The sequence below is a fragment of the Pristis pectinata genome, chromosome 11 (assembly GCF_009764475.1).
Source record: "Pristis pectinata isolate sPriPec2 chromosome 11, sPriPec2.1.pri, whole genome shotgun sequence".
NCBI lineage: Eukaryota > Metazoa > Chordata > Chondrichthyes > Rhinopristiformes > Pristidae > Pristis > Pristis pectinata.
The window spans coordinates 4718949-4733147 of record NC_067415.1 but is presented as its reverse complement, the minus strand read 5'-3'; the positions used below and the strand labels follow the sequence as shown (position 1 = coordinate 4733147).

The following is a 14199-nucleotide window of genomic DNA, read 5'->3' as shown; positions in this document are numbered from 1 at the left end:
CTCACATACCTGTGGAGCACCTTGGGGTTTTCCTTTATTCTACTCATCAAGGCCTTCTCTTGTCCCCTTCTAGCTCTCCTAAGTCCCTTAAGCTCTTTCCTGGCTACCTTAATTCTCAAAAGTCCTACCTGATTTTTGCTTCCTAAACCTTAAGTATGCTTCCTTCTTCCTCTTGACTAAATATTTCACCCACCCAGAGGTCTGTCACCTGACCAGGTTCATTGGATCAGATATCTTGATTAGTCACATGTCCATCAAAACACAGTGAAATGTATCTTTTGCGTAGAGTGTTCTTGGGGCAACCTGCAAGTGTTGCCACACTTCCGGCACCAACATAGCATGCCCACAACATGCTAACCTGTCCGTCTTTGGAATGTGGGAGGAAACCGGAGCACCCGGAGGAAACCCACGCAGACACGGGGAGAATGTACAAACTCCTTACAGACAGTGGCCGGAATTGAACCTGGGTTGCTGGTGCCATAAAGCATTACGCTAACCGTTACACTACCGTGCCTACCTAACACTAACTCCTGCATGGCCTCTCCTCTATTCAGCCTGTTCACATATTGTGTCAGGAATCCTTCCTGTACACCTAACAAATTCTGCCCCATCTAACCTTTTGTACTAAGGAGGTGCAAATTAATATTAGGGAAGTTAAAATCTCCATGACAACAACCCTGTTATTTTTGCCCTTTTCCAAAAATCTACCTACTTATCTGCTCCTCAATGCCCTGGTGGCTATTTCTTTTTCAAATACTAATCAAAGTAGAGTTTACTGTTGTATCCACAAGTACAATAAAAAATGGTACAATGAAAAATTTGCTTGTAGCATCACATGCACATAGCATCACATAAGCAGCATTCACAAGGAAAGCAAATTAAATTATACACAATTTTACAAGACAACTGAATCTGCCTGCACCCAGACAATGCAGTCCAGATGTTAACTGCATTAATAGGCACATTTGGGTCATCTGCTAATCACCTGACTCTTCTCTGCTCAAAGGGTTAAAAATACCCAGTTTCTCCAGCCTTTCACATCTCTTGGGACCATCCAAAACAGTCGGCACATGACCAGAAATTGGTAAAATACTCCTGCTGTGAACAAAACTGTTTTTTAAGGTTTATCATCCCTCTTTACCTTGTACCTGATGTCACTACTAAATGAAGGACCTTGAATATCTATTTTTTCCTAACAATATTCTCAATAGATTAGCGAGCATGAGCTACAAGAGGTTGGACAAACTTGGGTTGCTTTCTCTGGAGCAGCAAAGGCAGAAGGGAGGCCTAACAGAAGTTTATAAAATTATGAGGCGCATAGAGTCGCTATCTTTTTCCCAGGGTCAAAATGTCTAATACTGGAGGGCATGCATTTAAGGAGAGAGGGGGCAAGTTCATAGGAAATGTGTGGGGAAAATTTTTTTTAAAAAAAATATACACAGTGCCAGGGATTGTAGTGGAAGCAAATACGATAAGAGGCATTTAAGAGGCTCTCAGATAGGCACATGAATATGCAGCGAATAGAGGGATATGGACATTGTGTAGGCAGAAGGGATTACTTTAGTTTGTTTGATTAGTTCAGCACAACAGCATGGGCTGAAAGGCCTGTTCCTGTGCTGTACTTTTCTGTGAATAAAAATATTCTATCAATCCTTACTCCCCTCTCCAGTCAAACCCCCCCCTCCAACTCTCAATCTCAGATCCTTCTGTTCCTGCACCCCTTTTCTAATTGTACCCTGTACATGATCTTCCTCCCAGACATTCAACACCACTCCCACACAACACTAAAGGATATGGCCATTCTCCTCCAGCTTGTTCAGTACCCATAAGGTAATGGCTGAATGTCTATATCCTCCCTAAACCCCATCTCTCTCAACTTCCTTCATGTGCAAAACCATACTAGTCTTTAATGTTGTCAACAGTCAAATATCCTTGGATAAAGCATTCTCAATCTTTAATGAAGAAATTTATTCTGATCCTTGTCCTTATCCCAACTATGACAAGTCCAGGCTCTCCAACTGTGGCAAACTTCCCAGCAACATCCAGCACAGATCGAAATCTGAAAAATACTTTCACTTTACTAAAGTTAGGAAGTGTTAGAGCTGGGAAATAGAACAAGCAATAGGTTTGAGAGAAGGCTCAGAGTTAGCTCACTATGTGGTGTACAGATGAAAAGTGGAATAGTTACTGATGTGGGCTGGAGATGAGATTAGGAAGCTGGTGTGCCAAGTAGAAAAGCCTAAGAACACATGACAACAAACGGGCCACTTGGCCCCTCCAGCCTTCCCACCATTCAATATGACCATGGCAGATCTGTTCCAGGCTTCATCTCAGCTACTGTGCCAGTTCCCAACAGTTCAATTCCCTGATCTTTCAAAAAAAATCTACTTTCTTTCTGAATTACATGATCCTCTGGGATACAGAACTCCAGAGATTCTCCACATCTACAAGATATACCTACACAGTTTTAAATGACACAGTCTCCTAATCCTGTAACTATGTCCTTTCATTCAAGATTATCCTGCAAGTAAAAATATCAAAATCCACCCTGTCATTGTGTTTCAATAAGATCACTCCTCATTCTTCTAAACGCTAAAGAATATAGATCTAATTTTTAAGCTGCCTGTGATTGGATACCCCTCATCCCAGAAATTAACCTGCAACACCAGCATTTCCTTTCTTAAATAGAGGGACCAAAACTGCACGGTATACTAGGTGTGGCCTCACCAGTATCCCGTACAATTGTAATGAAAGTTGAAGAGCAATCCATTTGAGTGAATGAAGTGACATCCTCTTAAAATAATCTTCAAGTAATAGCAGGACTTAGAGAAAAAGTACAAAGTCAGTAAACAAAAGCAGTCAAGCAACTTTACACTCAAAGCCCTGATGGTGGGAATTGTACGAGGTTGGCCTGGATGTTCTTGAGATTAAGAACCTCCTACATTAAAAAAAACAGAGAGAGACTCACGAGCTACTTTTAAGTGCACCAGAAGTGGTATCTATAGTGCAGAATGAAGACATGAATTCCTGCAGGAGAACTTAGTAACAACAACTGAGATCAAGCAGGATATGGTGTCAAGTGGGGTGCAAAACAAAAAAAATTTGCCTATTCAGAAAATGGTATTTGGGTAAAAGGTAGGAAAATGAGGCCCTAAAGAAAGAGTATGAAAAGGGCAAACAACTAAAATGTGGCCAAGAGCTGAACTCAATACATGTAGATGGATGTGAACAATTCATTTTCAAAAGGTAAGAATGATTAATTGTCACAGAACGGGCTGTCCAAATGATTAGCATTTACTGATCTGGTGCATTTTACTAACAATTTCCTTGATTTAGCCTATCGCAAGAGGACCATGTAATGACAGGAAAAGGTACTTCGTGCAAACTTGAGTTGAAATACCAAGGACTCTACTTAGCAGTACAGCCATTTATATCTGTTATTCTTTTTTGTACAACTTATGGTTAAAATCCAATTTAATAAAATGGAGGTATAATTAGAAAATGATGAACAGCACTATGCTACATACCTTCTGAACTATCGTATATAGTTTTGTCAATCTTGCAAGCAGTATTTTCATTGCTTGTATGGGAGCTATAAAAATGGTTTCTTAAATGCCATATAAAAACTTAAAAAAAATAAGAACTCTTACAACAGCCCTGAAGAATGAAGCTGAATATTGGCATTTTTATCCCAAGCACTAACAACCATTATATCATGCCAATCAGAAATCATGATGTTTGGTGTATATGCTTATGCAAGGCAATTAAATGCTACTTTAAATTTGATCATGATGGCTATGAATATTCTGAGACATATATGTGCTCAATAACCAACACATAAAGCAAACACTTAGGTTTCAGTATATCATAACACAGCAGCCCAACTCTAATGTCCTTCCTTACCAAACTACATCTTAGAGAAACATGGAATCATACAGTACTGAAACAGGTCCTTCAGCCTGATTTGTTCACGCCAACCATGGTGTCTACCAAGCACGTCCCATTTGCACAGTTTGTCCCACACCCCTTTAAATCCATTCTGTCAATGGACTGAACCAAATGTTATTGCACCTTAGGACTTGGGGGACTGTCTCTCCAGCATCTCACTCACCTCCAAGCACCCACTTGCTCTTATTCTTCTTTCTATCTCCTTCCTAACCTCGTGCTTTTCCTACTCACTACTCTCCTTCTGACCTGCCAACCTCCCAGTGGTACCATTACTTGATACTATAACATTAGACAGGATATTATTCTAGTCTTTGTCCACCCATCTACAAGGCCCCCTTACCCCAATGTGGTAGGCAATTGTTTAAAGGTTTACACCACCATCTTGCTTGGATGATTTATTCCATACAATGATCACACAACTGAAATTAGTCTTAAACTTAACCATTATTAGTTTCAATCTGTGCCACTGGTCTCATTTCTATTTAATTTGAACAGATTTCCTTGGCTAAATCTTTTCATACCATTTTATATCTCAACAGAATTAAGGGCAAATGGAAATTTCTAAAAACTGCAGTTGCTGGAAACCTGCAATAAAAACAGAAAATGCTGGGAACACTCAGGTCAGCATAGACAAGTTGGGCCAAAGGGCCTGTTTCCATGCTGTATTACTCTGACTCTAAAGGGACTGATGAGATCAGGCAGCATCTGTACAAAGAAAAGCAGTTAACTTTGTGTGCCTGAGACCTTCGTCAGAATTTGGTGAGGAATTAAGGGTGAAATTGTCCGTGTCAAAACATGCAAGTGCTTCACAGATCCCAAGTACAAAGTGGGGCAAATTACTTGGAACATTTGTCCTGCTTCATTAGCGGTCCAAGCCTCCACGTCAGTGATATCTAATTCCAACTGGTCAGTGATAACAATCAAACAAATTAAGGTTGTCACCAGAAAGGACAGGTTATAACTTTTCAATAAACAGACAGACTTGTGAAATAATATTCTCTACCAAAAACTGATTTTGCATCAGAACCCTTCAAAAATGGGAGTGAAGAACACCAGCAAAGAACTGATGGACTGTATGCTGATGGATTCTGCGCAGTAACTCTGGTTGGAGACTCCATTCTTTCATTTGCAACCAACTCTAGTATCAAGAACTTGCATTTACATGGGACCTTTAACATAATTAAAAAGGTCTTAAGACACAAGATTATATATATTTATATAGGTTGGCACAACATCAAAGGCCAAAGGGCCATTACTGTGCTCTACTGTTCTAAGATTATTAGCACTTACTGAAATCAAGTCCTTGGTATCCTGCAGGTGCCTCCAAAATCAGTGTGAACACATGGTCATCTGGAGAAATTCTTACACTATAGGCTATTCTTATAGATTGTAAGAATTCAAAAAATTCTTACAGATATGGGCTATTTTACTTGTATAATAATGCATTGAATATAATTCAGTAATTTATGAATACAGCAAATTGGACAAGTTGGGAACAATGTAATCAAAGAACGGACCAATGCATTGCAAATAACATTTGTGCCTTTTATAGATGTTGCCAATTTGTTAAACCAACAGTGCTTAGTTTAACACAGGTAATGTGGTGCATGGTTCTATATAGTAGCTTCTAATGATCACAGCTCAACTTTTTGTCTTTTATTATGTACAGAATAATCCTCTATAGAATATGCAATGAAAATGAATTTAATCACTGCACATATTGTACATATTATCACTGCCTATGGGCTATACAAGTCAGTCATTTAATCTTAGATGTTCATCATGTTATCTAAATCAGATTAGCATCTTGTGCACAATGGCAACTATCCAGGTGGGCTGGGCAGGGATGGAGTTCAGGGCAGAGAAACAGACGGAAAAGTTGAGTCAGAAAACAACCAAGTCAGTGACTAAGTGCAAGAGCAAGGCCAAAGCAGAAAGACCAGCAGTTCTGCAGGTTGGGAGATATTAAGAACGAGTCAGTCTGTACACGAAATAGTTATAGTTAGTTAAAAACCACACGACTACAAAGGAAGCATTTGTCCGCAGGGGCAACCCCAAGTTTCCCGTTGGCTGCCACTTAAATTTTTCTATCCCACACCCACCTATCAGTCTGTGGCCTCCTGTACTATCAGATGATGTAATTGTTAATATTCCAGCAATCAAAATGAATAGCTTTCAAGTAAAGAAGAACTAATTAGATTTATGCCATTATTGCTTTTTCAGGGAGAGAACAAAGACATCCTCTGTTTATGCCCTACCACCAAAATCTCTAGGGCTTAATGTTCAAGCTCACTATGTTGAACAGTATTCAAGACAAGCAGTATGTAGTGTTTTCGGAGCACCTGTCTTGCTGTACAGAAACATACCTTGGGCTTAAATGACTGTGGTTAAGCAAGCAACTTTACAGACCTGGTTAGTGCCAGATGTGGGATTAAAACAAAAGTGTAGGAGTGCGAAATGCAGACCAGGAAGATGAGCCGTGAGAGGGGAAGATGCTCGTGATGGTGGAATCTCCACAATTTCTGTCACCTTCAAAAGGTCCCACCACCAGAGCATCTTCCCCTCTCCTCCCTTTTCACAGGGGCCGTTCCCTTCGTGACTCCCTAGTCCATGCTTCCATTCCCAACCACTCCCATTCTTATGGCACTTTCCCTTGCAGCTGCAGGTGATGCCACACTTGTCCTTTCACCACTTCCCAGCCGACCATCCAGAGACCCAAACAATCTTTGCAGGTGAAGCAGCAATTCACTTGCACTTCTTCCAATCCAGTGTTCCAAACACAGATCAGGCGGCCATTTTACAGAGCACCTGCGTTCAGTCCGCAGGGAGGACCCCTGAGCTTCCCGTTGCCCGACACTAATTTTTCCATCCCACTCCCTATCAGTCTGTGGCTTCAGGTGCTGTTACAATGAGTCCCAATGCAAGCTTGGGGAATAGCACCTCATCTTCCATCTGGGCAAGTTGCAGCCTTCTGGACTCAATATTGATTTCCAGAACTTCAAGTTACTTGGTTTCTGCCTCAGCTCAAGTAGTGGTTTCTGTTTTCACCTCTTCCCCCCCCCCCCCCCCCCCCCCCCCCACCAACCACCCCCGAAACCAGAGGACATGCCCAGCCTGACCTGCCAGGCACATCTTATTGCTCTGCATTTTGCACTCCTAAATTTTATGTTCTCACTTTCTAACTGCTCTTATTGACTCACTGACTAAATAACCTTATCCCCATGGTCACCTTGGTTTTATCCTATCAGAGACATCTCCCACATTCCCTGCTGGTTAACAAGCTTCTTTTGTCTTTCAAATTCTAATGAAGGGTCTTGGACCAGAAATGTTAACTGTTTCTCCTCCCACCAATGCTGCCTGACCTGTTGAGCATCTCCAGCACCTGCCACTTTGTTTTATTGTCAAATGTGGGATACGTGTCACTCAGCTGGATCCCACAGTCCAACAGGGCGGCATGAACTTTTCCACCTGCCAGGCAAGAGAATCTGTCTGATGAACTTGTGCCAGGTTAACACTGCAGAACTACAGCGAGCCTGTTGGAATCAATAGGTGAAATTATCTGCTGGGAAAAGTAAAGCTTTTGATGCAATTTCAATAGATTACTTTAGGTTGTGTGCGCACTGAATGGCTGTTAGTGTTTAAAAATGCAAAAAGCAAAATATTTGACCAACATAACAGTTCTGACTGCCAGCAGGCCACCAGAGACCTCACTGCTGTCAACACTGTTCCAGTCAGTGAATCAGGAGTGGCCAAGCTGCTGGTGGAAGTTCACCCTCTGGACGATACCGGAAAGAACTATGAAATACATGGTCCAGATAACCGGTGAATAGAAGTTCCAGGAAAATATGCCCCAATACATGTTGCAGACATCAAGTAGAAACATATTGAAATCCACAAATTTAGTAAAGTGACTCTCCAAGTGTGGAACAAGACACCAGCATAGCATGGTGTTGTGTGATCGAAAAGATTCAAGAGTGAGCAATGTTTCATTCCTCTATCCTGTTCTTGCCTCAATAACTGCAGTATTCAATTTTTTTGCTTCCCTTCAACTTGGCGCCATTTAAATGCTGATTTCTGTACACTAAATGTTTAGGGTTGCAATTTGCCTGCACAGTGCCATCTACTGTAATTGCTGAAAAACTGAAGATTGGGTCATACACAGAACTCAACATCACAATCAAGAGGTTTATTTTTGTGTTGAAACGCTCACTACCGTCTGGTAGACAAGTTTGAAAACTGAGAACGAATCAGGGCTTACGCGAGGAGCTAGAAAAGCTGGGATTGTTCTACTTACAGCAGAAGTGGGCAGGTTTAATGGAGACATGTGGAATCACAAGGGCACAGTTTGAGCAGCGAGAAACTATTTCAACAGCCATAATGGCTAATAACCAGGGAATACAAATTCAAGGTAATGTGGAAAAGATCCGGAGGAGATCAAATTTTATTTTTAAACAATAAATCCTTGGGCAATAAGGTTTATTGTCTGAAAGTTCAGTGGAAGGATATTCAATAACAAAATTCCAATAATCCACCATCCAATTATTTGGAAATCCTGATGATTCGATGGCTGGCGATTCCCTCTGACACACCGGGGCCCTGTTTCCCACGCTCCCTATAAACCCAGCTGGTTCTGGGGCTTCCTTGAAAATTACAGGGGCCATGTTTCCTGCGTTCCCTTTAAAGTTAATATGTTCACTGGAAAACTTATTTTACTGTGCAACATCTAAAAGAGGCAAATTAAAAATGTGCTGATTAAAAGAAATAACCTTCAATAGTCCAGAAAAATCTGCTAATTCAGCACAGAGCATGTTATTTTACTGCCGTAACTTTCTTAAAACCAATTAGCTTAACATTTGACATGTTAACAATTTGCAGGTCAATGATTAGGTGTGTGGCACTAATTGGGCAGCACAGGTACAATTTACTTCACTTGGTTTTGTAAGCAGGCAGTGGAAACTAAAGCTTTGAGGGATGAATTCAAAAATGCAATTCTACTGCCATCTGGTGTTCAATAACATTATACAAGTTCACAGGATTCAAGAGAGAATTTTGCTCATGAAAATGGGGCCTTTGCCATACTTGATCATAAAGACTGTAGAACAAATCCTTGAGCAGATACTTAACTGTGTTCAAAAATAGCATATTCAATCTCCATCAAATGGCTTAATAGATTAAGGCTCAGAGCAGAACACAGGGGATCCACATCTTCATTGAATAGATTGTTAAAGGTTGAGCAACTATATTTGCAATTACAGATGGGGAAGGAAAGTGGGGCTCTGGCACTGTGATTAGAGGGAAGGTCAATGTTGGCAAATTCTACTTCTTTCAGTTTGGAATTAAATTTAGCTGGGGTTGGAAGGAACCCAAACACCCATGCCACGTACGGATAATAGCTGCTTGGGTGAAGAGGCTGCTACTCACTGTTGGCATTCATCCTAGAAATATTCAACATATTTAATGGAAACAGTGCAAAGATCAAAGTCAGTGAAAGGGAATGTTGGTAGGGCAAGTGTCATTTGATCCAGGACAGTCAGATTCATCCAGCATGTAAACAGGCCTTTTTGGCCATCTACACTAATCACATTTGCCTGCATTAGGTCTGTATCCTTCTATGCCTTGCCTATTTGTCTCTTCAATGTAGTGATTGTATCTGTTTCTACCAGCATCTCTGGCAGCAAGTTCCTAATATCAGCCACTTAAAAACTTACCCTTCAGATCCCCTTTAAAACTCCTTCCTCTCACCTTAAACCAATGCCCTCTTGTTTTTGATACCCCAACCTTGGGAAAATGATGGAGAGTGTACCCATCTGTGCCTCTCAATCTTATAAACTATTTGTTTTGTTTTATTCAGATAACAGACATTTCTTGAACCAAGGTCTAGTGTCAAGAATGTGTTGAGACATACCGCAGAGATTCAGACAAGTATTGATAACATTTTAAAATGAAGTTCTATGTACTTCCTTTTGGTACTGGTTTGAAAATACTTAATCCCAGCTCAGAAGTCAAGCAGACTCTGGCTTCATTAGCACTTAGATGGAAGCTCACTGTGAGCAGGAGGTTACACCTGAAGGGATGACAAGTAACACCAGGTCACACTAGTTGAGGATCACCTACAATACAAAGCATATCGCAACATCTCAGAGGCTTCAGGACTAACTTTGACCCACATAATTATCCACATCATCTAGGTACCACCAGACCTCAGCAATGCTTTAAACTTGAATTCCTGGCAGCATTTAAAATTCAGACAGGACTCCTAGCCCAGCAGTGCGGCAGTTATCTTAATCAAACGTTATCCAGAGTCTGGATTAATAATCAGAGAATTTGAGAATTCAGCATTTGAATTCAGTTTCAAAAGTCAAGAGATTAGTCATCAGTAAAAGCGAAATGGCCACAAATTTGTAAGAGAACTCAGAATGGTTCACTAATGCCCTTCAGGGAATGAAACCTGCAGAACTTCTTACCCTGCCCTGCCAAGACAGCAGTCCACTGACCACTTCCGATTTCTCACGCTACATCATTATCCAAAAAGTCAGTTTTCACACTATGGTGACAGCGCTACTTTCTCACCACCACTTCTCTTGGCTCACTTGACAAAGTGAACAGCAGTGGGTCAAAAGGATCAGTAATGCACCCAACATTGGCAAATTTGAAGTTAATATTATCCCACATTACAGATTCTTTCAATCGACAGCAATAGTAAGAAACCACAAAGGTTCCTGGTCCTGGATTTGTACTGGACAAGTAGCGGTCAGGCGTGGGAAACCTGTGCTGAAGCTACGTAGCAGCTGGCCCAAGATCAGCAAACTAGCTGCTGCCTTAAAGCTCATGAATCAGATCCAGGACCTTCTAGATCTACAACAGCTAAATGACCAAGTAATTCAGTCCTCTCAATGTTTTTTTGTAAAGTGACATTTCTGATAGATTAAGGTAATTCAGTGTGTTATCAAAAGAATTTTACATACACTCAAACCACATGCCAATAGATCCTTCTTAGTGGAGTTTGGTGTCAATAACCTCGCCAATCCCTTACCTGAGCAGCGAGAAGACACTGTAGGAGTTCCTCACAGAACTCTGGTCCACTTGCAGAAGGCTGGTCCTCTTCTTCTCAGTGAGATCCTTTGGGGTGGAAAAAAGAACAGATCCTTTCACTGGGTAGGTTATATCCTTTGAAGGCAAAAGTTACATCTTGTTCACTTTGAATGTGATGGCACTGTCCTGTGGTATAAACTACAAATGGCTGAACTTTAGAGAGGGGGAAAGAGTTGAAAGGAGATGCGAGGGGCATGTTTTGTTTTATAGAGTGGTCAGTGCCTGGAACATACTGCTGGGGTGGTGGTGGAAGTAGACATGATAGTGGTATTTAAGAGGCATTTAGATAGCATAGGAACATGCAGGGAATGGAAGGATATGCATGAGCAGGCAGATGGTTTAGTCTAGTTTGGCATCATGGTCAGCACAGGCATGGTGGGCCAAAGGGCCTGCTCCTGTGGTGTACTGTTCTGTATTATCTGAAACACAAGAAACTGAACTGATGAACTAACCCTACCTCAGACTATTTCCCTCAGCTTGCACTAATATTTTGTTAATTCTGTCAAGCAAGATGTATAATTTAAGTTTGCAATTTGTCATGTTTGCAAGTGTATTGTGCTGCAGGAAGCTAATTTTAATGGCATTTCAAAATCAGATTTATTACCACTGACATATGACATGAAATTCGTTGTTGTGCAGCAGTGCAGGGCAAAGACAAAAATCTATAAATTTCAAAATAAATAAATAGTGCAAAAAAAAAAGGAATCATGTAGTGCTCATGGACCATTCAGTAATCTGATGGTGGAGGGGAAGAAACTGTTCCCAAATCATTGAGTTTGGGTCTTCAGGCTAAATGGGAGTAATGCAAAGAGGGCATGTCCTTGAATGATGAGGGTCCTTAATGATAGATGCTGCTTTCTTGAGGCACCGCCTCTTGAAGATGTCCGATGGTGGGGAGGGTTGTGTCCGTGATGGAGATGGCCAAATCTATAACCCTCTGCAGCTGCTTGCGATCCTGTGCATTGGAGGCTCCATACCAGGCTGTGATGCAACCAGTCAGGATGCTTTCCACCATTTATACCATGGGTATGTATGCCAATAAACTTGAACCCTTGTCTCCATTTACTTCTCGGGAATTTAGTTGAGTTGGACTCCCACAAAGGTGAAATATCTCAAGTACTCTTACTGCAAACCTGTAGCTATGTTAAAGATTCTACAAGCCTTGCAGACCAAAATTTTGTTTGATATTTAAGAACTACACAAATCAAAATACCACCATAGCCAAATATTGAAACCAGGGCAGTACTAACTTGCTTTGATAAATCAGGAACTACAACTATTAGAGAGAATTTTATATATATTTTGAAAAAAAATACCTTGTACATGACCTTTGCAAAACAGTGCAGCATTAGCTTTATGAGAATGTAAATACAACTGATCTGGCTGTGCTCAAGTGTACAGAGCTGGGGGACAGTGACCTCAGTTTCTGACTCCCCTGCCTGACCAACTTGCCCAATTACTCTAGACAAGTGCGTAATTCAGGCTTGAGCACAGTCTGCTTACAATGCACACGGTTGCCAACTGTTAGCATTAAGAATAAGCTGCAATTTCTAAATTAATGCTTCAAAACATTGGGGGGGGGGGGGGGGGGGAGGTGTAACCAACTTCAGCAATTGCATCAAAACCAGCAAATTAGATGGCAGCACAGCACTATTTATCAGTCAAATGCAGAACTAAGAATTCAGTGAACAGAACAATATTGAAACAAGCAAAGATCTTTTAGTTCCAAATGAGCTCAACCCCCAACACATAGAACCATAGAACAATACAGCACAATACAGGCCCTTCGGCCCACCATGTTGTGCCGACCTTTAAACCTCACCCAAGACTATCTAACCCCTTCCTCCCACATATCCCTCTATTTTAAATTCCTCCGTATGCTTATCTAACCATCTCTTGAATTTGACCAATGTATCTGCCTCCACCACTGCCTCAGGCAGCGCATTCCATGCCCCAACCACTCTCTGGCTGGAAAACGTCCTTCCGATATCTCCCTTGAACTTGCCACCCATTACCTTAAAGCCATGCGCTCTTGTATTGAGCATTGGTGCCCTGGGAAAGAGGCGCTGGATGTCTACTCTATGTATTCCTCTTAATATTTTATACACCTCTATCCTGTCTCCTCTCATCCTCCTTCTCTCCAGAGTAAAGCCCTAGCTCCCTTAGTGTCTCCTCATAATCCATACTCTCTAAACCAGGCAACATCCTGGTAAATCTCCTCTGCACATCTAACCACATTCTCACCATAGAAGTGTATCCAAGGGCCTCTGGCCCATTTTTACTCTCTTTGAACAATCTTTTCTGGTTTTTAATCTGAAAATGGAGAGCATTCCCTTAGTTCTTTCCTTTCATCCTACCAGCCTCTGCATTCAGCACATCATCCTTCGTTATTTCTGCCAGCTGTTACATGATCCCACCACCAGTCACATCTCCCGCCCCACCACCCCCCCCCACCCCCTTTCTGCAGGGACCACTCTCTCCATGACTGGTTTGCTCATGCATCATCGCCCATCTCCCCTGGCACTTTCCCCTGCAACAATAGAAAGTGCAACATCTGTGTCCACACCTCCTCCCTCACCACCATCCAGGGACCTAAACAGACCTTCACAAACCTCATCTATTGCATTCAGTGCTCACGACATGAGCTCCTCTACACTGCAAGACCAGTGTAGACTGGGCAACTGCTTTGCCAAGCACCTTCACTCTTTCCACAATGGACATCTTGAGCTCCCAGTTGCTTCCCGTTCCCATACCAAGTCTGCCCAAAGCCTTCACTAGCAGGGAGAGGCCAAATGCAAACTAGAAAAACAGCACTTCATATTCCACCTGGGATGTCCACAAACCAATGGCATGAACATTGAATTTTCCAATTTAAGGTAACCCATCTCCCCTATATTCCTTTCTCTATCTCCTGATCTACCCCTGGTTCTCAACACCACCCCCCGCTTTCCAATACCTCCAGCTGGTTTCAACTGCCCATCACTCTCACACTTAATCCACTGGGTCTTCCACCCCAACCTAGTTCAATCTGCCCACCATCCCACCTGTATCTGGCTCTACTCACCACCTTCCTTATCAGATTCTGGAATCTGCAGCTTTTTGTTGTCTCCACTTATCACCTTCCAACCTCTATCTCTACCGGGCTCCAAATGCATATCA

The 14199-nt window shown here is 41.8% G+C and overlaps 1 protein-coding gene across 2 annotated transcripts in view; it reads right to left on the bottom strand.

The window, feature by feature from the left end:
• The window catches only part of uvrag (UV radiation resistance associated gene), a 271436-nt gene that overhangs the window by 199917 nt on the left and 57320 nt on the right, over positions 1 to 14199 (bottom strand). The window contains exon 6 of one of the 2 annotated variants that reach the window (XM_052025683.1): positions 10982 to 11067. The exons of the other annotated variant lie outside the window; for it this stretch is intronic. Within the exon in view, the coding sequence (XP_051881643.1) occupies positions 10982 to 11067 (86 nt within the window). The remainder of the gene's footprint in view (positions 1 to 10981; positions 11068 to 14199) is intronic. 2 annotated transcript variants of the gene reach the window in all.